Here is a 27,139-nt window from a genome sequence, read left to right as displayed (position 1 = left end):
TTTTTTGAACGGAAAATTGTATTTAGACTTCTAGCAAGAAACTAGAAGCAAAGAAACAACAACAACACACTAATTACAAAGGCTTTATAAGCCAATTGTTCTAATAAGAGCTCGATCAATTCACTCGAGCCAACTAATTATTGAACGAAAATTGTTGTCGTCACATTGCAAATTTTTTTTCTAACCGCAAACGATTATTTATATATATAACCTCTAGCAAAAAACTATAGGAATATGAGACATATTAGAACAACTTTAGTAGTCAATTATTCCAACCAATAACATTTTTACCTCTATGATACCAAGAATAAAGACGGGTAAAATAAAATAAATCTCTTTTTTCAAAACCGATTCCGGGTAAAAAACTTCATTCTTAGGCCTCCAAATCAACCAAAACGTAGAAGCCATAATCGAATACACCAACACTTTCTTCGAATTCGTAGCTGCTACGAACCAAGAATCGTACCAAACATTCCAATTTTGCTATTAATTAAATGAAGTAACATCCATACCGATCCATAATTTTCTTTGCATTGCGGATTATTCTTCTGGTAGAACGAAAACAATGAGTACGTATAATCGTGTGTCCGAGTCAAGTTTATAACGTATTCTCGCTCTTATCAAGTTAGAATGTACCCTCTAGCATTTGGAGGGTGACCGATTAGTAGATTAACATTTTTAGATGAACTTTGATTATTTGCCAATCATATCTTAAAAGTTATAAAATGCACACTGATTTTTAATATGTATTAGACGTCGAATAGTAAAGCGTGATCGAGTGAAAAGGGTCCCATCACGCCCCCTATAGCGCCTCTATGGGGCGCGATGGTCGAAGGTGATCGCAGGCGCGGTGGCTCCATCACATGCAGGTGATGGTTCGACTTGCGAATTGGGTGTTGGTACGTGGAAAGCTGGTGCAGGTAGCCGTTGAATTTAGCCGTTTGAATATTTTTTCCCCCTATAAATACCCCAACTCTTATTCCATTATTCACACACATTTCATTCAATATTATTAAAATTCCTATTCTATACTTCAAAAAATAAAATGGTACGTGGGTTGTTCCAAATGTTTAATATTTGGGATTCCGACGATGAAGAGGATTTGGATTTTTTTACGAGAAATGGCCGAAGAATTGGATGCTGAAGAAGCTGAAGAAGCTGCCAACGATGACCGAGTTCGAAAGCGTCGAGTTTACCTTCGTAGAGATCGTGAAGAAGCAGGTAAAAATTTACACAAACATTATTTTTCAGAGCATCCAACCGTTGGTTTAGAAGACGGTTTAGAATGAGTAGAGATTTATTTTTACGCATCCAAAATGACATACTTAGTTATGATGTAGAACCTTTACCTAGTCATTTCGAGTATTTTATACAAAAAAGAGATGCGCTTGGTAGACTAGGTTTTACTACCGAGCAAAAGATTACATCTGCGTTGCGTCAATTGGCGTATGGTACAGCAGTAGACATGTTTGATGAATATTTACAAATGTCGGAAGCCACATCAATAATATGTCTTAATATGTTTTGTAAGTTTGTTCTGGAACTTTATGTTGACAGATATTTGAGGAAACCAACTAGTAGTGATATAGCTCGCTTGTATAGCGCTCATGAAGAAAAGCATGGTTTCAAGGGAATGCTTGGAAGCATTGACTGCATGCATTGGAAGTGGAAAAATTGTCCAGTTGCTTGGAAAGGGCAATATACGAGTGGTCATCAAAAACACCCAACCATTGTTCTTGAAGCCATTGCTTCATATGATACGTGGATTTGGCATGCATTCTTCGGTGCTGCGGGTGCAAACAACGATGTGAATGTTTTGAATCAATCTTCATTATTCGATGACATCAAAAATGGAAATGCACCATTTGCTCCATTTACTGTTAATGGTCATGATTACTTGAATGGTTATTATTTATCCGATGGGATTTACCCAGATTGGGCAACATTAATCAAGGCGTATTCGACACCAACCGATGAGCCACGTGCAAAATTCAAACAATTTCAAGAAAGTGCACGTAAGGATGTGGAGAGAACATTCGGTGTTCTTCAAGGTAGATTCCATATTCTACAAATGGCTGGACGACCACATAGTGTGAACAAATTAAGACGAATATTGTATTATTGTGTGCTCTTGCACAACATGATAGTCGAGGATAACGGGTTTAACATTACATGGCTCGAGGAAGAATTACTTGCCACTGATGAAGCAAATCCTAACTATGTAAGGAATCGATCTACAAGTCGTGATGTACGTGAACAAGAAATACGAGATAGAAACGTTCATGACCAACTTCGACAAGATCTTACTGAACACATTTGGAGCCTTCCCCCAAACTTTAGAACTATGAATGCTTAAATTGTGTCTTTGTTGTATTTTGAATTTCAATAAATTGTTGTATTTTAATAAATTGTGTAATTTTAAGTTTCAATAAATCGTTTAATTTCAACTTTGTATTCGTGTAATAAAGTTGTGTTGAGCAGAGATTCTCTGCATAAAGTTGTGTTGAGCAGAGATGCTCTGTATAAAGCTGTTTCCACTATTACTTTATTAAAGCTGTATTCAACATGTGATTTTAATTCATGACCATTGGATTCGTTCAAACAAGTGCTTCAATCCCCTATAAATACAACCCCCTCAATTGTTAACAAACCACACCTCAAACACTTATCTCTCTACTAAATTTAAAATTTATAAGTTCAAAATGTCTCAGATGAATGTTATGCTTCAAGTTAACTATGGTGGGGAATTCGACCAAGAACTCAAGAATTACTCCACCGTCAATTCTGAATAGAGGGAGTATTGCATGAATGTCCAAAATTATCCGTTGTCTGAACTACTTGATTTTCTCAAAGAGGACATACCTCTTGCATTCTCACAAGTGTGGTTCTTCAAGGAACCCAATGTTCCAGCCAGTCTTCTTAAAGATGAAGAAGACTGGACCATGCGTGTGGGTCGAGCAGTGACCAGCAACGAAATCATCAAGTTGTATATCGAGTTCAGGGATGAGAGCGAAAACATTGTGTCTGATGAGGAGGACTACGTGCCTTCCGGGCCACAGTACGATACGGATGGCAAATTTTATTCGTCCGATTCTCCTGATCTCAATGATTTCTAAATGTTTTGTTGTATGATCATTGTTTAGCTTTCGTTGTTATTGTGTTGAATCTGTAGTTTCAAAAATTGTAACCCTGGTCATGTTTTAATAAAGTGACGTTCAAAAAAAAAATTAGTGATTTGTAATAATAATAATAATAATAATAATAATAATAATAATAATAATAATAATAATAATAATAATAATAATAATATAAAAATGAAAAACTAAAATTAAAATTAACTCATCACATAACTATCACGCCCACCACTACAAACTCCATCACGTCCTCACCCCGATCACATTTGCCAACTCAGCACTATACCCCACAAAAACCTCAAAAAACCTCCATCCCCCCATCACCCCCATCACCACTAAATAAGGTCTTACTGGTCTTAACAATTAACAAGTTATAAATATATTTTTTATTGATTATTATGAGAAACAGTTACATACTTACGTATTAAATTATTAAATAAAACCATATACTAACACATATAATTAAATGACACAATCATATTCACCTACAGGCAAACACAAAATGAGGGCACCTTATTTTTCTTACCCTTCTGAATGTGTTCCTTTTGTTTTACTTTTTTCTCCTTTTTTGTCTAACGAATTTGCTGTCTAACGAAGGTTAACAAATGTTTAGTTAATAATGTAAAAAAATAAGGTGGCTTTGAAAATCGTTATTAGATACGGGTTATATATTCTTATTTTCTGTATTGAATTTAGCAAACATTTGACTACAAGAAAAAATAGTTATTTGTGATAATCTTTTAGTAATGTCTTTTTATTTTGTCACTAATAATACTATTTAGTTGCCATTAAAAAAATCATCATTAAATTTTGATCACCAAACGATATTAGTGACCAAACAAATAGTCACTAATATACCAACAAATTTTATTATTTTGGTCTCTAATAATATTTTGTGACGGATCAATAGTAACGAAAAATGACCAATCTAATTAGGTCACTAACACGATTTAGTGATCAAATTAGTGTTATTAGTGACTAATAGTTCTGGTTACTAAATCTTGTTTTTCTTATAGTGTTTAAATAATAATGTAAACCAAACTAGGTGACTTTAAAATCAATTTTAGATACATGTTATATGTAATGTATTTATTATTTTATTAAACAATTAAATTGTATTTAATTTATGACAATTAATATACTACATAATTTTTTTTTTTACTCATGTCGCATCACGTGAGATTCCTACCTCGTTGATAACACAACTAATAATGTGAATTTTTTCAAAAAAGGTATACTAAGTTTAGCATAGATAATAGCTAGTATAAATCCGATAAATAGCCAATCCCACGAAACGAACTCTACCCAATAGAAAGCACAAAAATATTAACCAAAATCACCCCCTCAAATCAACTAAGCATGACAAAGAACTACAATATCTAAACAATAACGAAAAACACGAAATGATAAGCCATGAATCATATATAGAATTCTTCAACTATCAATCAACCGCAGTTAAGAATCCAAACCACCACTAGTTACGAGTTCGACTCTGATATTAAAACACATCTCCTGAATCATCGACATCGTAGAAGCCGTTCAACATATCAATTAGGAAATTATGTCCATCTTGACATTTTTTTACGCTTTAATTACTTTTCCCTTAGACGTATTTAATAAAGTGGTGCTTAAATAGTCTATGTTTATCCTCTTACTACGCAACTGAACATCCGAGTTTGCATCGTTTAAGCCATTATTATGCATGTTAGATGACCCATAATGAATATAACTAGTGAGGTGGTCCGCGCTCCGCTGCGGGTTTTGAACGACCGTAACGCTGTCATATGTTGTAACGGCAATGCATCCTCCTAACAAATAACGATAACTAAGGGGATTTGAAGGTTTACCTTTTATTTTCAATAAATGCCCAAATAGAAAGTAAGTAATCACCGCAAGAGACCCCTGCTTAAAGCCCCCAATTTGATCACGGAGCCTATAAAACAGTACTTCAACGCTTTACAAAAAATGAAATCAAAGTTTCAATCTGAATAGTATTCATACCCTTCATTCATTGAACAAAGTCATTATTAATAAGCAAATGATAAAAATCAAACATTTAACGATAGTGAAGCAAATAGCAGCAGTTATATACATCAGTAAATAATAAAAATCAAACCTTCAACGTTTGTGCATGCAACATTCGAAGAAGAATCTTAAACTCATTCCTCTTTCATTAGCATCCACAACCGCCATCTTCTTCTTCCACATCTTCACCACCACCACCATCGGACAGCGTCATAGCCACCATCATCTCCATAGACAACGACATCCTTTAATCCACTCCGTAACAACCACGATCATCTTCTTGGACATCGCCACCGTCGCAGTTGCAAGCTACATCGTCTTGTCCACCTGCAACCCACTCCACCATACGCACTATTATCCTCTCCTTTATCGTGTATGTGATTTTCATTTTTCAATTACCGGGTAAGCTTTGCTTCTCTTACGAATTTGTGAATCTTTGTAGGTTATTAACTTGTATTGTTAACACATATATGACGTGTCTTACGTCCAGAAGTGTCACATAACACGATATCAAAACAGCCTGTGATAGAACTACACAAAGATAACTTCAAGACAACATGTTTAGCAATAGTGGTTGTTACAAAACAAAGATAACAAAAAAGAACTCGGTTTACTTATCTACCTGATGATGCTTTTCCCTTCTGTTTTTCTGCTGAAACAATTTCACAACCGGTCCTTTCGGATCCATAAAAAATATTTCTCTATTTTCACATACAATCGTCTTGACCCCATGTCTGACCATCTCTAAAAGTTTTTATTAAGATAGCGTGAATTAGAGAAGTTTTTTAGTAGTATAGGAGGAAATGCAATACCTCTTCAAATGGAGCGAAGACAAAAGGTGTTAGACCTCTTGTATGAGAAGTAGAAGGTACTTCGGAATTATGAGTTTCATTGTCCTCCCACGCTTCAACTACTCCAAGAATGTCCCCATCGGGACCCGGTACCTCACTCTCTTATACACCACTTGTAACAATCGAAAGAAGATCGATTTGATTGTTAGCCCCTTGTATTGTACCCCGTAACCTTTAGAAAGAAAAAAGAGAGCATAATAAGATGATAATATCTACACAAATAAATGCCTTCCAACAAATCAACTAAAGTCTGCAAAAGCGAACATAAAAATTGGAATAATCTTGTAACCTAACTACTCCAAATATCATTAAGCAATGTTTAAGTAGCAGAGACAAATGCTATCAAATAGTATCCAACAATTAAAAAAAAAATGAGTTTACATAAAAGGTGGGATCATGTAGAACCAATACAACTTTTCTAATATTCCCATTATATATCACTCTAGACTTGGTCAAACTACCCAAGTGTAATTAGGCGCCATACACCATTTCTTACAGTTATATCTTTCCGATGTTCCCATTTCATACTCCTTCATTAAACTAACAATAACATATAAAGCAGTTCCTCAAAACCAAGCAGGAACTAATCTGTAGTAGTATAACATTAAATAACAAAAAAGGGATTTTTATTACTAATGAAAATAAAAAAGTACCTCAAGCGGATTCTTTTAAATTTAATTCAAGAGTTAAAAAATGTGAGCTAAATAATGAAAATGAGTTGGCCGTGTATATATCTTATATTCTCATACAACATGTATACTATGGAATGTTTCATTGTTATTGCAGAATAATAATACAAATATCAATATTATAGTGACGAACTAACCTTGTCATCAAACATTGTGTAGCGACCACTGACAAATCTCAGCTTTAGTAGACCGGAACTTCATGAATTTTACAACATCCTTTAATTTATCGGATGAATTCTAATTATTACATCAAAAAATTAAAAAACACCATTAGATTAAATACGTCAAAAAATAACTATATCCTGTAAGTTGCATGCAAAAAGGTAGAAAATGGACAACCTTATACAGAAACTTCCCAGAAGGATAAAATCTTAGGTACCGGAAATAGCAGACCTACAAAAGTCGCAAGATAGACAAAAGTCATATGCTGACAAGCGTAGACGAATGATCGAATTTCAAGAAGGTGACAAGGTGATGCTTAAGGTTTCGCCATGGAAAGGTATTATTCGGTTTCGAAAACGGGGAAAGTTAGCTCCTCGGTTTATTGGTCCTTTTAAAATTTTAGCTCGTGTTGGTGAAGTCGCGTATCGTTTGGAATTACCCGAAGAGCTTGCAGGGATCCATAATACATTCCATGTTTTCCATCTCCGAAAGTGTCTTGCGGATGATTCACCCCATGACCGATGTGGGACTTTGGTTTGCACCCTAACAAACCTCCCCTCTAACCCAAGTCCATCTGGGCCTCCCCTCCAACGATAGTACGGATCCAACCTTTACCGCCGCCAACTCGGACCTCTCAACCTGGTGGGAGGGCAGGGAGATTTCGATACAAGGCTTCTAGGATCAACTCATCGTGCCAGGGTCGCGCCACGTCGCTGCGTGCGCTCAGGGGTGCGCCCACTGCGCTGTCCACCACATCGGGGCTATGGGTGCCGTTAGATGAGATTGAGCTAAACAATAAGTTAGAATATATTGAGGAGCCGATTGCCATACTCGATGAGAAGGTCAGAAGGTTGAGAAATAAAGAAGTGAGGACTTTTAAAGTTCAATGGCGTCGTAGTAAAGGTTCCGAGTTTACTTGGGAGCCCGAAGAATTTGTGTTGATTTATCTTCCCTCTTGTCATGCGGCTTGGATCGTGAGGACGTGCTCCGATTCAAGTGGGGGAGATTTGTAACATCCCGTTTTTCCCGTACACATTTAAAGGTACAAACTTAATTTTTAGTACGCTTATAACTTGTGCATTTATATGATTAAATGACCTAAGTGTTAGAAATTGTGTAATTATATATATATATATATATATATATATATATATATATATATATATATATATATATATATATATATATATATATATATATATATATATATATATATATATATATACGAATATGTATGAATATATATATGTGTTTAGAATATATGCATGTATAGTAATATGCATGAGTCTTTGTTCATGTTAAGGATTGTGGGACTAAAGATGAGGTTTAGACGTGTATAGGAGGCGTGAACGAAGTGTACAAGTTGGATAAATCGTTAAGTTGTGTAAAGCTGTCGAATGGCTCAGTTGAAGGCCATTGCTGCGCCGCGGAAGCCTTTGTCGCACCGCGACATTGAACTCAAACCAGAGTCAGGAGGCATGTTAAGAAGGGTTGAGTTTCCCCTTATATGTCGCGCCGCGGAGAAGAGGGTCGCGCCGCGACAAATAACTAGAATCTGAGCCAGGAATGATTTAAGAAAGCTCGTAAAATACGTTAAACGCCGCGCCGCGACAATTGGGGCCGTGCCGCGACCCACTGGGTGAACTGGTCCCAGATTTTGTTTTTAAAATAAGTGGTTCAAGGGCAACATCGTCATTTTACGTCTAGATCTGATTGGAGCACTAATTATCCACCACTCATCCATTTTATTCATTTTCATTTCCCTTTTCTTTCTCCATTTACTCTTAAAACTTAAAAACCGATTTGATTTCAAGTGAGATTTGAGAGTGGAGATTTGTGAATCAAACCTTGGAGCAAGAATTAAAGTTGTTCTCCTTGTTCATAGCTACAAGAGAATAGTGTTGGTAAGTCCTAACTCCATGTTTTGAGTTTTAATTAGTTTATGCTAGGGTTTGGTTCATTGGGAACTTGTAAGACCCATTTGGGGGTAATATGGGTGGATTTGGGTTAGGTGATAAAAGGAAACCCTAAATAGCCATAATCTAGGGTTTGGTCTTATGATTTGAGGTTGTAAGTGTTAAATAGTGTTGTTGATCATTAATACACCTTTAAATTGATGAAAGAAGTGTTAATGAGTAAGTTTGACCCGATTGTGAGTCTAAGTAATTAAAATGGGTCAAATGAGTACTAGTTGACCTAATTTGGGTGAAGTGGGTATGAAATACCCAAGTTTGTGTTAGTAGACTTTAATTCACTAGCTTTAGTGATTGAAGTTGAGTCTTGACCCTTAAGGGCGGTTTTGGTGAAAATGGGGCATTTAATGCATTAAGTTATTAAATGCACATAAGTGAATTGTTGGTATTTTAGTCCAACTAGATATTGTGTTGATTGAAGTACTTATTATATTAGGTACTTTGCTTTGAAGCTTGCGGAAGTATAAAATCGTCACCGAATCGTTAAGGTGAGTGGAATAATTATATGTGTAGGTATTAATGTATCTATTTGTTGTAGCGTGAGATGTGAAGTGTCGAGGTGCTAAGACACCACGTTTCACATGAAGAGTGAAGCATCGAGGTGTTAAGATGCCACTCGAGGTGAAGCATCGAGGTGTTAAGATGCCACCTAGGAGTGAAGTGTCGAGGTGTTAAGACGCCACTCCATAATAAAGAGTGAAGTGTCGAGGTGTTAAGACGCCACTCCATAATAAAGGGTGAAGTGTCGAGGTGTTAAGACGCCACACAAGGGTGAAGTATCGAGGTGTTAAGATGCCACCCGGGGGTTAGTGATACGAGGTGCTAAGTACACTAATGGATGTTGTGAACTCCGATGGCCTTTCGCGGGCGCCATTCCCTTGTACGATTGGTTAACCATGGTTATTTGTGTTGTAAGCGAAGGCTTATTATATTGTTCGAGTTATATATAATTATGCGATTGTTATGCTAGCTTGTGGTATTGGAGGTTGGTAGCCTCGTATTGATGATAAGCTAATTGTGTTGCTAGCATGTATTTCGGTATATGTATTTGATGTGCGTAGAGGTGTATACGAAATAGTTATATTTTTATTACGAAAATACTATTAAATACGATACAATTTTACACAAGTTATTTATTTATTTATTTATTTATAGAGTGGATATACCTAAACCTTGCTACAACACTTATAGGCAGTGTACCTAATCGTACAGTAGTGTAGTTTTTAGTAAGACAGGTTCGTTCCACATGGAGCTAGCCAAGTTTAACGCTATATTTTTAACAAATATATTTATATAAAATATATATAATTATATATAGTAATATTATTATAAAAGGAGGTTTTTACCGTTTAGTGACCGGTTTGTCGATTTTAAATAAGCGAAAAGATAAATGATGATAATATAAATGACAGAATTTAAATTGCGATAAAGTAAATTGCAGTAATTAAAATGACAGTAAATAAAGGTACGATGAAATATGAAATAAAAGTATTATGCTTATTTAAACTTCCGTAATCATGATATTTGACGTTTTGATTTTAATTAATTGTTGCCCGGGTTAATTGTCCTTTGTCCTGGATTATTTGATACCTATTTGGTTTTTGTCCATAATAGTCCATCGGTCATAATTATAAAATGCTCGTCAAATTAACCTTATTCCCGAAGTCAAATATTCCAACTAATTAGGGATTCGAACTGTAACAAGGTTTTAATACTTTGTTAATAATTACACCAGGTTATCGACTGCGTGTAATTCAAGGTTTTAATACTTTGTTAACAATTACACCAATTATCCATGTATGTAATCCACCCTTGTTTTAATGAGAAATGAATATTAATTTACCCACTTGATCAGAATGAATAATCAATTACCCAACCCGAATAATTAATTAAATGATCGTAAAAGATGTCGTATAAACGTCACTAAATAGAACATACATACTCATTTTAATAATTATTAGATTAACTAATTTGAAGATAGGTTCGACAGATTCTAATGAGTTGTCATTCGATTAGACAATACCCCCTATCTATTAATAGTCAATAGTCCAATGTCCACAAGTGTCGGTCTTTTGTCCAAACCTTAATTATGGTACAAAATTCAATAACCCAATCTTAATTTTTAGTCTAACATCACGATTACTTTGGCTCAAATAAGCATAATAATAACTTAGTTACGAGACATTAATTTAAAAAGGAAGAACATAGCTTACAGTGGTGATTAATTGCGTAGCGTTACACGGACATAGTTCCGACTTTAAAACCCGTAAAACATTTCTTACAATAACCCAACTAAACCATAATTTATTATTAATCTTAAATTAAAATTATAATTATAATATAAATATATATTATGAGAGAGATCAGAGAAAGATGGATATAGAAAAAGATGTGTTTTTACTCGCAGAAAACTGGCGAATTTATAGAATGTGGCCTGCTACAGTAACTCATGCGGTCGCATGAGATTTTAGTGCAAATCTCATGCACTCGCATGGGTTTTATGCCTATTTTCCATGCGATCGTATGGCCGTCAGATCCAGCTCACATATTTTTTGTTTGCTAGTTTGTCGACGTTATTTAATATAATATATAAATAATTTATATAGTTATTTAAATATTATATTATATTCTTGTGCATAGTTAACTTGTAATTTTAGCTCCGTTGCGTCGCGTTGATAGTTGGCTCAGGTCCCGGTTCCGATTTTTCGAACGTCCTTTCGTATAATTTAATATCTTGTACTTTGCGTTTTGCGGCTCGTACTCTTGTAATTTTGAGACGTTTCTCATAAATAAATTGAACCACTTGGATTGTACTTTGTACTTTTTAGCTTTTTGATCATTTGCATCTTCAAATCGTCGTTTTCTTCTTTTGTCTTCGCACTTATTTATTTAAACGAATATTACATAAAAATAGAACAATTGCAACTAAAAGCTTTACATATTGGAAGGATATTGTGCCTAAATATATGTTCATTTGGAGCACTATCAGTATTTGAGTGTTTGCAAGTAGGTATATTATATATGTATGTGTATAATTATTGCATTCACTAAGCTTTAGCTTACCCTCTCGTTGTTTATCCCTTTAGATGCAGGTGCGGATAGGGAAAAAGGGGTTGTTGGGCACTAGGTGTCCTTTGATGATGTTTCCTTGGAGCTTTTGGAAGTTGGCCTAACGTTTTGGATAGTTTAGTCCCAAACCATGCTCGAAGTGTTGTTTGGATTATAAACTATCATTTGTAGTGGGTCGAACTTGTATTAAACTTAATTAATGGCCTTCGTGCCTTGTAAACATTTAAATTGTGGTACGTTTTAAATGGAACTTGTGAAATGGTCTACATATTTAATTGGAGCGTAAATGTGTATTAATAAAAAAAAAAATTTATCGTATGGATTACGGGTTGGGTTGTTTCAAGTGGTATCAGAGCATGGTCTAAGGGATTTAGGCGACTTGAGATATGTGCCTAGACTTAGACTTTATTGTGTGTGCGCTTTATGTGGGACTTGTAGGACTTTGGGTCGGAACGGGAATTGTTGGTGCTAGTGTTTATGTGAATTAACCTTGCACTAATTGTTTTGTGTTGTTTTAGCAATCATCAAGCGAGATAGACATTGTACTAGCGAGTTAATACGATGTGCTCGTGTAACAACGATTAGCTACCGTTGCTACGGGTACAAATCGTGTCAAACAAGCGATGTACGACGATTGTTGAGCAAGATGGGATAGTGTGGTGTATATGTATATACATATGTGTTAAGTCCTTTCGTATCGTTGCTTAATTACTTCATTTTATAGGATGAAGATGAGAAATGGACACGGCACCAATGATGGAACTACGAGTGAGGACGTTGAACTCACGACCAAGGTTGAGGCCATCTTTAAAAGGCTAAAAAAGGATTTTCTTGATGATGTTTGAAAGTTTTTCCAAGAGTCGGTTGATGGGCAAGTAACCGAAATGATAAACGAGCGAATGAATGCCGCGATTGAGGAGGCATTAGAAGCTAGAAACATTCATCCTCGTGGTGAAGGGGGTGATGGTAACGGTGGAAATGGAAGGCGGGACTTCCATTACAAAAATTTCAAGGATGCTCAACCCCCGATGTTTAATGGGGCACGTGATCTGTTGAAAAGCACATGTTGGATTTCCAATATCGAGGGAGCTTTCCGTACCGCGAAATGTCCTCCCGAGAAGAAAGTGAGGTATGGTTCTAGTATGTTGCGGGAAGAAGCTAAGTTGTGGTGGGATGATAAAATCAACTTATATGGTGAGGAGCAATGTATGAGTTTGACGTGGGAAGAGTTTAAGAAGGAATTTTTCAAAGAATACCGAACTTCTTCCGATCTTGATAGAATCCGGGACGAGTTGCACAATTTGCAACAAGGTTCAATGGACTTGGTTACTCTCAAGTCTACCTTCTTGGCAAAGACTCGTTTTTGTCCGGAATATGTTGGTGACGATCACAAGCTAATGAAAGATTTCTACCGTACCATGAATAATGAGTATAAGGGTAAGATTAGTCGAGGAGCGGCTAAGTCTTTTGAAGAGTTATTTGAATTGGCTCAAGGTTTTGAGCCGGAGGTTCCAAGGAGAAGTGATTTCACTTTTTCTAAAAGAAATTTTGAAGGTTCTAGTCATTCTAACTTTTCAAACAAGAAGAATAAGAACAAGAAGGTTTTCGAAAGTGTCTATAGCGTGAAGAAGGGCGCTTCCGGTGGTTTTTATTTTTCGTGCTACAATTGTGGGCAAGCGGGTCATATGGCTCGTGATTGTCCGAAACCATCTTCAGGAAACAAGCTCACTTGTTTTAATTGCGGTAAAGAAGGGCATAAGAAGCCGGAGTGTCCCGATTTGCGAAACGATAATGTTAAGCGTCTAAAGAAGGCGGCGGGTACGGCTAGGGGTCGCAACTATTTGATGACGAATGACGAAGCCAAGCAATCCAACGAAGTTGTCTCAGGTACTTTTATGGTTAACTCTAATCCGGCAAGAATTCTATTTGATAGCGGTGCAAATTTGTCGTTTGTGTCTCCAAAATTTGTGCCTAAACTTAATAGACCGTTAGCTAAGTTAACTCGTCCGGTAGAAGTAGAAATAGCGGACGGCAAAACGGTACTGGTGGTGGATGTGTGTAAAAATTGTGATGTCGTGTTTGGTGCCGAAAACTTTAAAATTGATCTCATCCCGATGACTTTGGATGATTTTGATATCGTTGTTGGTATGGATTGGCTCGATCATAATAGAGCCGATATTGCATGCCATGAAAAATTTATTCGTGTAAAGACCCCAAGTGGGGGAGAGTTAATTATTCACGGTGATAAACGGAGAAGACTTGTGCCGATATGCACTTTTGCACGGGCACGTCGTTTTCTTGTTAGTGGTGGCATGGCTTTTCTTGCCCATGTCGTTGATACTCGAGATGAGCCACCATCCATTCGTGAAATTCCGGTGGTAAGTGAATTTGAAAACGTTTTTCCGGATGAGTTACCGGGTGTTCCGGAGGAAAGACAAGTTGAATTTCGCATTGAGTTGGTTCCGGTGGCTACCCCCATTGCTAAAACTCCTTATCGTTTAGCGCCGACGGAAATGCAAGAGTTGTTAAATCAGACCCAAGAGTTGCTTGAGAAGGGTTTTATTCGACCGAGTGCTTTGCCATGGGGAGCTCCGGTTTTATTCATGAAGAAGAAGGATGGTAGTATGCGTATGTGCATCGATTATCGGGAGTTGAACAAAGTGACGATCAAGAATCGTTATTCTTTGCCTAGGATTGATGATTTGTTTGACCAACTCCAAGGTACAACGTATTTCTCCAAAATCGACCTACGGTCTGGCTATCACCAAATGCGGGTCCGTGAGGAAGATATCGAGAAAACGAATTTTCGAACGCGTTATGGGCATTTTGAGTTTGTGGTAATGCCTTTTGGTCTTACGAATGCAACGGCGGCATTCATGGATCTTATGAACCGAGTGTGCCAACCTATGTTGGACAAGTCGGTAATTGTGTTCATTGATGACATACTTGTCTATTCGAAGAGTATGAAAGCACATGAACTTCATTTGCGGTGTGTGTTAAAGACGTTGTGGAAGGAGAAGTTGTATGCTAAATTCTCCAAATGTGAATTTTGGCTAAGGGAAGTTCAATTCCTTGGCCATATCGTGAACGAAAAAGGTATTCAAGTAGATCCGGGGAAGATTGAGACGGTAAAGAGTTGGGGACGACCGACTACGCCTACGGAAATCCGAAGTTTTCTCGGGTTGGCCGGTTATTATCGTCGGTTTATCCAAGACTTTTCTAAGATCGCTTCTTCATTGACGAAATTGACGAGGAAGAACGCGAGATTTAATTGGGAGAACGAGCAAAAAATTGCTTTTCAATTGCTAAAAGAGAAATTGTGTCAAGCTCCGGTGTTAGTGTTGCCGGAAGGTGTGGAAGACATGATAGTGTATTGTGCTGCCTCTTTAAATGGACTCGGGTGTGTTCTAATGCAAAGAGGTAAAGTCATCGCTTATGCCTCTTGACCATTAAAGGAACACGAAACGAGGTATCTGACTCATGATCTTGAGTTGGCGGCGGTTGTTAATGCGTTGAAAATTTGGCGCCATTACTTGTATGGTGTCAAGTGTACGATTTATTCCGATCACAAGAGTTTGAAACATCTTTTTAATCAAAGAGATTTGAATTATCGTCAACGTAGATGGATGGATGTGGTGAAAGATTATGATTGTGAAATACTTTATCATCCGGGCAAGGCAAATGTGGTCGCGGATGCGTTAAGTCGAAAGAGTCACCACCTGGAGTTACGATTAGGATTGTTACGTATGATTATTACTAACGATTTTCTTGAAAAACTTGGTGTGATTCAAATTGAAGCTTACGTTCACAACAAGCATGCAGAACGAATTGTGGGGCAATCGGAATTCATTAATATGGGTTCGCGTGGTTTGTTGTCTTTTCAAGGAAGAGTGTGGGTGCCTAAGATGGGGGATTATCGACGAGTGCTACTTGATGAAGCACATCAGTCAAAGTATTCCATTCATCCGGGCGCTATGAAAATGTATCTCGATTTGAGAAAGGATTATTGGTGGCCGGGCATGAAACGTGATGTTGTTAAGTATGTTGAGTTTGCAAGTTGAAGCCGAACACCAAAAGCCGTATGGTAAGTTACAACTGTTAGAAATCCCGAAGTGGAAATGGGAGCACATTACCATGGATTTTATCACAAAGTTACCAAAGACGGCGAGAACCCAATTCGATTCGATTTGGGTGATAGTTGATCGATTGACGAAGAGTGCGTTGTTTCTTCCCATCCGGGAAGCGATATCATCGGAGACTTTGGCTAAGTTGTTTATCAAAGAGGTGATAGCGAGACACGGGGTTCCTATATCTATTATTTCGGATCGAGATACCCGTTTTATATCTCGGTTTTGGGAGAAGTTTCATGAAGATATGGGTACACAATTGAAATTGAGCACGGCGTATCATCCTCAAACGGACGGTCAAACCGAACGTACGAATCAAACATTGGAGGATATGTTACGGGCGTGTATTATTGATTTCGGTGGTAATTGGGATGAGCACTTACCTTTGGTGGAATTCTCGTACAATAATAGTTATCATACTAGTATCGGGATGCCACCTTACGAGATGCTTTATGGGCGGAGGTGCCAAACTCCGATTTGTTGGGGTGAAATTGGTCAAAAATAAATCGGGAGTACCGAATTGGTCTTAGAAATGAATAGTAAGATTGATATGATTCAGGATCATTTGAAAAAGGCGCAAGATAGACAAAAGTCGTATGCTGACAAGCGTAGACAAATGATCGAATTTCAAGAAGGTGACATGGTGATGCTTAAGGTTTCGCCATGGAAAGGTATTATTCTGTTTCGAAAACGGGGAAAGTTAGCTCCTCGGTTTATTGATCCTTTTAAAATTTTAGCTCGTGTGGGTGAAGTTGCGTATCGTTTAGAATTACCCGAAGAGCTTGCGGGGATCCATAATACATTCCATGTTTTCCATCTCCGTAAGTGTCTTGCGGATGATTCATCATGGGTGCCGTTAGACGAGATTGAGCTAAACAATAAGTTAGAATATATTGAGGAGCCGATTGCCATACTCGATGAGAAGGTCAGAAGGTTGAGAAATAAAGAAGTGAAAACTTTTAAAGTTCAATGGCATCGTTGTAAAGGTTTCGAGTTTACTTGGGAGCCCGAAAAATTTGTGTTGGTTTATCTTCCCTCTTGTCATGCGGCTTGGATCGCGAGGACGCGCTCCTATTCAAGTGGGGGAGAGTTGTAACCTCCCGTTTTTTCCGTACACATTTAAAGGTACAAACTTAATTTATAGTACGCTTATAACTTGTGCATTTATATGATTAAATGACCTAAGTGTTAGAAATTGTGTAATTATATATATATATATATATATATATATATATATATATATATATATATATATATATATATATATATATATATATATATATATATATATACGAATATGTATGAATATATATATGTGTTTAGAATATATGCATGTATAGTAATATGCATGAGTCTTTGTTCATGTTAAGGCTTGTGAGACTAAAGATGAGGTTTAGACGTGTATAGGAGGCGTGAACGAAGTGTACAAGTTGGATAAATTGTTAAGTTGTGTAAAGCTGTCGAATGGCTCAGTTGAAGGCCATTTCCCGCGGAAGCCTTTGTCGCGTCGCGACATTGAACTCAAACCAGAGTTAGGAGGCATGTTAAGAAGGGTCAAGTTTCCCTTTATATGTCGCGCCGCAGAGAAGAGGGTGACAAATAACTAGAATCTGAGCCACGAATGATTTAAGAAAGCTCGTAAAATACGTTAAATGCCGTGCCGCGACAATTGGGGCCGCGCCGCGACCCACTGGGTGAACTGGTCCCAGATTTTGTTTTTAAAATAAGTGGTTCAAGGGCAAAATCATCATTTTACGTCTAGATCTGATTGGAGCACTAATTATCCACCACTCATCCATTTTATTCATTTTCATTTTCCTTTTCTTTCTCCATTTACTCTCAAAACTTAAAAACCCATTTGATTTCAAGTGAGATTTGAGAGTGGAGATTTGTGAATCAAACCTTGGAGTAAGAATTAAAGTTGTTCTCCTTGTTCATAGCTACAAGAGAATAGTGTTGGTAAGTCCTAACTCCATGTTTTGAGTTTTAATTAGTTTATGCTAGGGTTTGGTTCATTGGGAACTTGTAAGACCCATTTGGGGGTAGAATGGGTGGATTTGGGTTAGGTGATAAAAGGAAACCCTAAATAGCCATAATCTAGGGTTTGGTCTTATGATTTGGGGTTGTAAGTGTTAAATGGTGTTGTTGATCATTAATACACCTTTAAATTGATGAAAGAAGTGTTAATGAGTAAGTTTGACCCGATTGTGAGTCTAAGTAATTAAAATGGGTCAAATGAGTACTAGTTGACCTAATTTGGGTGAAGTGGGTATGAAATACCCAAGTTTGTGTTAGTAGACTTTAATTCACTAGCTTTAGTGATTGAAGTTGAGTCTTGACTCTTAAGGGCGATTTTGGTGAAAATGGGGCATTTAATGCATTAAGTCATTAAATGCACATAAGTGAATTGTTGGTATTTTAGTCCAACTAGATATTGTGTTGATTAAAGTACTTATTATATTAGGTACTTTGCTTTGAAGCTTGCGGAAGTATAAAACCGTCACCGAATCATTAAGGTGAGTGGAATAATTATATGTGTAGGTATATAATGTATCTATTTGTTGTAGCGTGAGATGTGAAGTGTCGAGGTGCTAAGACACCACGTTTCACGTGACGAGTGAAGCATCGAGGTGTTAAGATGCCACTCAAGGTGAAGCATCGAGGTGTTAAGATGCCACCTAGGAGTGAAGTGTCGAGGTGTTAAGACGCCACTCCATAATAAAGAGTGAAGTGTCGAGGTGTTAAGACGCCACTCCATAATAAAGGGTGAAGTGTCGAGGTGTTAAGACGCCACCCGAGGGTGAAGTATCGAGGTGTTAAGATGTCACCCGAGGGTTAGTGATACGAGATGCTAAGTACACTAATGGATGTTGTGAACTTCGATGGCCTTTCGCGGGCGCCATTCCCTTGTACGATTGGTTAACCATGGTTATTTGTGTTGTAAGCAAAGGCTTATTATATTGTTCGAGTTATATATAATTATGCGATTGTTATGCTAGCTTGTGGTATTTTAGGTTGGTAGCCTCGTATTGATGATAAGCTAATTGTGTTGCTAGCATGTATTTCGGTATGTGTATTTGAGTGTTTGCAAGTAGGTATATTATATATGTATGTGTATAATTATTGCATTCACTAAGCTTTAGCTTACCCTCTCGTTGTTTATCCCTTTAGATGCAGGTGCGGATAGGGAAAAGGGGTTGTTGGGCATTAGGTGTCCTTTGATGATGTTTCGTTGGAGCTTTTGGAAGTTGGCCTAACGTTTTGGATAGTTTAGTCCCAAACCATGCTCGAAGTGTCGTTTGGATTATAAACTATCATTTGTAGTGGGTCGAACTTGTATTAAACTTAATTAATGGCCTTCGTGCCTTGTAGACATTTAAATTGTGGTACGTTTTAAATGGAACTTGTAGAATGGTCTACATATTTAATTGGCGCGTAAATGTGTATTAATAAAAAAAAAATTATCGTATGGATTACGGGTTGGGTTGTTTCAATAATTAAAAACAGTAAATCACTTGATATACTGAATGAATAAAATCGAGTATAAAGTTAACCTTTCTGTTTCAATTAACAAATTAAACTTAAAAAAAATAGCAACAAACCCATCATAAAAAAAATCAATTTTGATTAAAGTCAAACATGCCAGTATATGATGAGAAATCAAGAATCTTGAAGCGAACCCCCAAAAAGATTGATCAAAAACGGATTAGATTGAGTAGAGTAGTAGTACCAGTTGTACAAAATGATGTTTTTCTTTTTTGTTTGGATCGAATATTGGGGTTTATAGCAGTGTAAAAGAAGGATGATATGTAGGGTTCGAATCTACTGTTGTAAACGATGGCGTGTGTTGGACGACGATGATGAGGGCGGATGACGGCGATGATGGCGATGATGGAGATGACGGAGGAATTGGAGAATAGAAATAGATTGGATGGTATTCTGGAAGGAAGCTAGGGGTATGGAGAAGTCTCTGGAAGGGAAGAAGATGGGTTTTAGGAGGGAAGAAGATGGGTTACTGTTAGTTACTATTAAAGCTTGGTGTCAACCAATCATATGTTGACACTATTTCCCACAATTAATATATATATAAATTGTCATTTAACCCGAACTCACTCACCTTATCAGGCCTAATATCACAATCTTAATTTGAGCCTACATGACTAGAGATGCATACGTCCAACTGGTTTTTCAAAAATTGGCCCATTAACTAAAAACCAGTTAGCCCAAAAACCATTATAAAAAGCCGGTCCAGTTAAAAAAAAAAACTGAACATGGTTGACAGGTTCGGTTTATTTTAGAACGACAGATTTTTTATGGTACCAACTTACAAAACCGGTAAAAACCACTTTTTCTGGAAAACATTAAATTGGTCTTTTTGCTGCCCGTTACAAATGGATATATATATCATGTTGGATGGATACCGGCGTTAATATTCAAACGTTACAATACACTTTGTTTTGAAGATGAACACAACGAGGTTAAGCATGTGTATGTGTTGGTGCATAATTCTAGTCCCAAGTTCATTATAAGCGATATGTTGTGATAATATGCGGTGTGTAATCGTATAAGTGTTAATATACGTTTAAGGTTAATTTACACATTGTTTGTGCAACCTCATGGATGCAGAATGCATCTGTATAGGTTCAATGAGCATCGCACGGTTGCATCCTGCAACTGCACGGTTGCATGTGCTGGTAGTATTTAATGTTAATCTCGGGTTCATTGTTAGTGTTACAAACTCTAAACCATTCCAACCCTTGTATCCGAGATTCTGACGTACTAGCACTCTTGTGGTTCGATCTAACACATTCTAAAGTCATAATAACAAGTTTAGATCTTTGTCTTAATTGGTTGTTTGATATAAAACCCAATATCAAGTTATTCCGCACTTGATATTGAAGTATTGATCATTTAATCTTGTTTGCACGATCCTACAATTGGTATCAGAGCCGTAGGTGTGATTATTTTGTGTCAAAATTGTGTTTAAAAGTTTGGGTTTGGTGTTTTTGTGAAGAAATAATCAAATCTTAAATAATCGATGTGTTAATCTGTGTTTTTGTTATTCAGTTGTGTTAATCTGGACAAAAGGGTTGTTTTGAACGTAAGACATTCATTAAATTTGATCCTGATTGAGTGCTAGATCCAATCAAACCCAAAACCCTAATTTTGGTGCAGTTTTCTGCCCAGAATCCATCAAGATCACAACCGTACGGTTACACTCTGCAACTGTACGGATACACCACCCGGATACAACAACCGTACTGATACACCCTTGCATCCGTGTAATACTTCATTCGTTAACCTGCAACCGTGAACCTCTACAACCTTACAGATACACCTTGTAACCGTACGAATACACTGTGTAACCATATAGTACTTACCCGGTTACACCTGCATCCATGTAACCTACAATCGTGTTTCTGTAACCGTGTTAAACTTGCATCCGTGTAAGTTTAGTGCAACTGTATAATGCAACCGTACGGTTACAATGTCAGACCATATTGAAACTTCCAAAACACAATCTGCTTTAGTTGGTGCTTCTTCGTCTGGTCTTCATAAATGGCTCCAAACTGAAAATGAGATAGGGAGTTCTTATAGAGTACATAGGCTTGAATCTCTTGACGATTATCCTGAATGAAAACCTAGGTTCTTAATCTCGCTAAATGGAATTGATTCTCGACTGTACAACAATTTAAAGATCGAATACAAGTTACCTCTCAAGGATCATGGTGAACCAAAAACTCATATGGAACTTTCAGTTCAAGAAAGAGAGGACTATAATTTGGAATGTAAGGCTTATAGTCATCTTATACAGGCTCTCTCAAAGGAGATTTTTCATCAGTTTGAGATGCATACGACCACGTATGGGGTTTGGAATGCGATAGAGAGTGGTGTTGAGGGTAGTGCTGAATACAGAAAGACTAAAGGAAAGGTGTTAAAGAAAGAATGGAAACAATTCACGGTTCAAACAGATAAGACCTTAGAGGCGGCTATTGCAAGGTTTCGTCATTTGATGACAGAGTTAAAAAGATGTGACATTACCTTCACGAACAAGAAGATTGTGCAATGCTTCTATGAGGGTTTGCCCGTCAAGTGGGATCCAATCGAACAACAAATTGAAGAGTCTTGTGTTATCTTGGATAATTCCTTCAGTACTTTCATCACAAAGCTGTAGGCTAAGAACTTGAATTGCAGGAACGTTTAAAAAGATTGGAGTAAGTTCAAAATCTAACCGTTTACAAAGCTCCAGCTATTGGTTCAAACAAGAAACATGCACCTCTTCAGACTTCTTTCACTTCCAACAATCAAAAACTGACTTCTAGTTATGTTTCTCCTGCTCCTCAAAGCGTTCTTCATCATATAACCTCAAGCAAAGACGAGAGTTTTGAGATTCTCAAAATTAATAACATTCGTTTGCGAACTATTCAGGGGGTTGAGGAGGATATGTCGTTAGTTGCAATGTTTGTGAACTCATACAATGATTTGTTAATTGGGCATATTGGGAACAGTCACTTGGAACAAGAGGATTATGATCAGATTGATGAGAATGAGATGGAGAAGATGGATATCCTATGGGCTATGGGTAGTGTTATTCGTAGAGCTAAGAGGTATTTGCAGAAGACTGGTGAGAAGACTTTGGGTGTCAACAAGAACACCAAGTTTGGCTTTGATATGAATAAAGTGAGATGTCACAATTATAATGAGTTGGGTCATTTCAAGAGAGAACTGTAGCAAGCAAAAGCAGCCAAGCTTTTATAATCCATTTCACACTCAAAATTATGAACCTAAGAGTAAAATTAATATACCAATTGCAGACGAGTCATTCAAAGCCTTGGCTCCAATGTATGAGGATGAAGTATATGACTGGTCAATCGATGTAACTGATACTTATGATCATCATGCTAATGTTGTGAGAGTTCAGATGACAGAGGAAGAAGTTGAGAAAGAGAAAGCTGAGAGAGAAAAGATGGGATGTGTTAGTAGAGATAAGTTTTGCAAATGCCTTGGATGCATAATGGAACGCCGAATTGAGCAAGCATGGTACTGGGCAAATTACTTGCGTCGAGGAATTGTGAACAAAAGGCTGACTGAGAATTTTAAATGGGCTATGCATAGTGATGGAGATGTATGGACCAACAGTGAGTCTTCATCCTGAGAAGATGAATCCTGGAAATCTTGTGAGAATAGAGATCAGTCATCAGGTACCAATTCGGTAATGATGAGGTTAAGACTGATAATGTTGCTGATCTGGTAAATGTAGAGAAGATGGGTAGCTTGGATATTGGGACAGATAGCTCAAGTTCAGAATCCGAATTGGAGTCCAAATTAGAATCTGGTCCATCTGATGAGAAAGTCATGCGTACTATGCTTTCATGGCAGATTCTTCTAATAAATTAAAGGTACAATCTGAAACTAATATTGTTTGTGAAAATTGTGTTAGTTTAGAACTGAAACTTAAAGAACTTAGAGAATATGTTACTGCATGTCCTAAATGCATTAAGCTAGAAGAATAGGTAAAGAAGTTGACTGAGATGTACCTAAACTGTAATATTTGTACTGCCTTAGAACAGGAGAATGAATTACTTAAGAAAGGTAATGAGACACTTAAGAGACAGTATGAGGACAACATGTTCTATAAAAGTAGAGAGAAGGAGTTAAGGGATATCATTAAAACTCTAGAGAACCAGGTCACATATTTGAAGTCGAATGTGATGCTCAATACTCAAACCATAATGAAATACATTACTGAGAGAAAAGAATCTGTATGGATTAGTTTTGAAACTGAAAGAGACAAGGCATATATATTTAAGAGGTCTGCGTTTGTGTTAGAGTATTGTTAGACGGTAGGAGGCAAAGAATCTAGTATTGACTATAAGCAGTGTCCTCCACCATTTGAGTATGAATATAGTTTCTCACCACCTGAGAAACAGTTTGGAGAGGACTATGTTCCGATTCAACCCATTGTGACTGAACATGATAAGGGAAATGGGATAGATAGTTCTGAGACTCCTGGGGTAGTTGTAGGAGAGACCGTCAAGGAAGAAATCAAGATAGTACTGAAAAACCAAATCCCAAGCCTGTGACTATTTTGAAAAATCCTGCTAATCAAAGACTAATCAGAATTAGGAACCGATCCCCGATAAAGTTTGTTAAAGGGCCTAGTTTTGAAGAGGAGGACATCTTGAGACCAGCATGTAATTCACCACCCAAGTATGTTCCTCCACCTAAAAGGTCTCCGGTTAAGACTCCTGAAAGATCTCCAGTGAAAAGTAGGACACCATCCAGACCTTAAAGACCTAGATCCCTGATATGGCCAAAACGGACGGTTATGTTTTAGTGTGCAGTGTCCTCGGGCCGCACGATGTCCGTCGAGGTCTCCCAGCGGGGATGTACCCGTGTTTTAAATTTATAAGGTCGGGGCCTAAATCTACTACTCCTTAGGGTGAGTAAGGGAAGTATGACCTAGGGTCATTTTTTTTTAAGTCTACAGAATCGTACCTAAAACTTGACAAAAATAACTAACAAGGAGTAGTTGTGTTTCTATTTTGGGTTTTCTAATTTTCTAAAGGATAAAATAAATACAGATAGGTAAAATTTGTATTTCAGATAAGGTTAAAGATGTACATGCTATGATTTCGTTAGTTACGTTGCTGAGTTGTGTAATGATGGCTCATGAATAGTTGATAACCCTTTACCCGTTATAGTGGTCCTACCGCCCCTGTCAGAGGACTGACATGTCACTGGGCATAATGTATGCAATAGGCTTGAAGATTCTGAATGGGTAGCAACACCTCTTCCCTCGATGCCAGAGTAACACAACTACTTGTTAACACTAGGCGGCTCTTATATTATGAGTGACCGATAAGGTAGCATATTAATCTATCCAGTTAGCCCAAACTTTATTAAACATAAACAAAAGTAGAGGGTATCCCTTATCCGAGATACATGATACGTTCACGATGCTTTCATTAACGATTGGTTTATAAAGATCAGTTAGGTTCTTATTTAAAAGAAATCAACCATAAAGGAACGTCATGGCCAGATAGTAGTCTCCATGTAAACGTTCGATTATCCTAACGGTTCCAATCCTTTATGGGTTTAAACAAACAGTTCCAATTACTAAAGAATCCCTCAGACGGAGTGCAATATCTGAGACCGCATTATAACTCTTCAACAGTGAGGTCGTTTCCATGGCCATACATAGCAGAGGTATAGGGTACTACAACCATTGTGCCTCCTCGATATACATACTATGTGTTGGTTCCTTGATTAACAACAGGATTATTGTAGAGCCGGGGGGGGGGGCTGAATACAATTCATTAGTTTATCTTAATAGTTTAAGCTAATTAGTAATCATGCAAGTAAATTAAATAAGAGTCAAAGGTAATTTTCAACGATTATTCTTTATTGATATAAATCACAAAGAATCACAACTATCCTTGGCGGAATGATAGTTGGTTGATACAGATTCACCTAAGTTATAGCTATTGAGGTTATCTAAAGCTATTACATGTTTGGACTCTTAATAAATAAAACCTACACCACTAGTTGTTACAATAGTGAATAAATCAATTTATAGTAGTCCTATTAACCGTGTAAATATTCTATTGTCCACTGGTACATAGGATGTCTGTACTTGTGGGGACAACTGCATAAGAGAGCATGCTCTCTTCTTTCCTCTTTGGTAGCTATTTGCAGGAACACCCCGATTCGGTTTGGCACCACTATTTGATTAAACAAATAGAATGTTGTGTTTCCTAGGCATTAACAAAGAATAACACATGTCTGCACATGCGTTAAACTTCTGCATTCCCACGTAGTCTTGTAAGGTCACTTGTCAGCTGCCAACGCGTGTCCTTTTCTATTCAATTTTGTCTTTGACTTCTGTTGAATAGTACAATTGATGTAGACCACTCAGGAAACCACTATGCTTGTAATGGAGCATAGCTGTCTTGTGTAGTAAGCTGCGTTCCAGTCATGCTGGTTCTTCTATGCTGAGTCACTATTCTTAAATAGCTGGGTACACATCTTGTGCTAATTGAAGAATACTGTCTACCTTGTACTGGTAGGCTAGGTAGCAAACTAAACACTCAACACAGCAACATTTGCTATCTATACATAAACAAACCCGTGCTGGCTACACATAACGTTCTAGTGTACATATATGCTGTTTTGTCATGATTAAATCCTTAATTACATTGGGGACTCAACAATCTCCCCCTATTTGATGATGACAAAACTTATGACATAAAAATTAAAACACTAAAGTCAGCCATAAAGGACCTAATGAAAATAGGCAGTAAAAATTGTCCATTTTTGGTTTGTTTTTGGGATCTTTTGCTGAGTTATCTATATCTTATAAATTGATATGATTTTTAAGATAAACTCATTTCACATTCATTACAACAAACATATACAACATCTACAAGGAAATATAACGAATTATGAAATAACAAAAGATACAAATTTAGCCCAAGAAGACTATCTATCTTTATCTTTATCCTTCTCTATTTCCTCATCAGATAGCTCTTCTTCTTTGACTTTTAAGGCTGCTCAGGCTTCAGGGAAGAGTTTCAGACAAGTCAGCAGGATCAAACACTGGAATTTGAGGAGGTAGAATGATGAGATCTCTTTTGTGTGGGCCATCACCAATAGATTTCTTTCTTTTAGGCTTCTTTGATAGAACTTATTCTACTATCAATTTTGGTGCATTACCATACTTAGCTGCTTTATCAAAGAGTTCTTGAAGTTCAGGTTTGAGTGTATCTTTGAGAGCACATTTACCTTTATCAATGAAGTACTGTAGTATCTTTATCCATTCATTGAATCCAAATGTTCTTAGATTCATGTAATCTACCCTCTCATAGACATTATTGTCCCTGCTAACACTGAAGGACCTCTTTGTTCCTTTATGCACTTTGATGATCTTGCTAGTATTAGATCTTCTGGTCATCACATCAGCATACTTACTCCTAAATAAATGGTCAAATAGCTCTTTTGTTCTTTCGATTTCAATAGGAGCTTCAATAGGTACCTTCTCAGAAGATTCCAGTTTATCAAATACCTTGTCCTGAGCTTTGACTATGGCTTTTGCTAACTTAAGAGATG

At 37.1% G+C, this 27,139-nt stretch overlaps 1 protein-coding gene and 2 long non-coding RNA genes across 3 annotated transcripts; 1 reads left to right on the top strand and 2 right to left on the bottom strand.

Annotated features, from left to right (window-relative positions):
* Positions 1 to 1,121: 1,121 nt before the first annotated feature.
* LOC139864097 (protein ALP1-like) lies at positions 1,122 to 2,356 on the top strand. Its single transcript, XM_071852680.1, has 3 exons — positions 1,122 to 1,221; positions 1,341 to 1,467; positions 1,558 to 2,356. The coding sequence occupies exons 1-3, from the start codon at positions 1,122 to 1,124 to the stop codon at positions 2,354 to 2,356; spliced, it is 1,026 nt and encodes a 341-aa protein (XP_071708781.1).
* A 2,100-nt stretch (positions 2,357 to 4,456) lies between these two features.
* On the bottom strand, positions 4,457 to 5,882 carry LOC139862143 (uncharacterized). Its single transcript, XR_011764060.1, has 3 exons — positions 5,251 to 5,882; positions 5,025 to 5,136; positions 4,457 to 4,942 (listed from the first exon to the last, which is right to left on the bottom strand). It is a non-coding gene; the product is annotated as an uncharacterized lncRNA (long non-coding RNA).
* A 9-nt stretch (positions 5,883 to 5,891) lies between these two features.
* LOC139862144 (uncharacterized) lies at positions 5,892 to 7,093 on the bottom strand. Its single transcript, XR_011764061.1, has 3 exons — positions 7,039 to 7,093; positions 6,837 to 6,936; positions 5,892 to 6,182 (listed from the first exon to the last, which is right to left on the bottom strand). It is a non-coding gene; the product is annotated as an uncharacterized lncRNA (long non-coding RNA).
* Positions 7,094 to 27,139: the final 20,046 nt, after the last annotated feature.

The sequence above is a fragment of the Rutidosis leptorrhynchoides genome, chromosome 8, assembly GCF_046630445.1.
Source record: "Rutidosis leptorrhynchoides isolate AG116_Rl617_1_P2 chromosome 8, CSIRO_AGI_Rlap_v1, whole genome shotgun sequence".
Taxonomy (NCBI): domain Eukaryota; kingdom Viridiplantae; phylum Streptophyta; class Magnoliopsida; order Asterales; family Asteraceae; genus Rutidosis; species Rutidosis leptorrhynchoides.
The sequence above is the reverse complement of the archived record's forward strand: the minus strand, read 5'-3'. Positions and strand labels throughout refer to the sequence as shown.

Bases quoted from the DNA above. Each gene is read 5' to 3' on its own strand.
- LOC139864097 (XM_071852680.1), top strand. From the start codon at position 1,122: ATGGCCGAAGAATTGGATGCTGAAGAAGCTGAAGAAGCTGCCAACGAT. The intron at 1,222-1,340 runs GTAAAAATTTAC...GTTATGATGTAG, and splicing joins TAGAGATCGTGAAGAAGCAG to AACCTTTACCTAGTCATTTC. The intron at 1,468-1,557 runs GTTTGATGAATA...TTATGTTGACAG, and splicing joins TATGGTACAGCAGTAGACAT to ATATTTGAGGAAACCAACTA.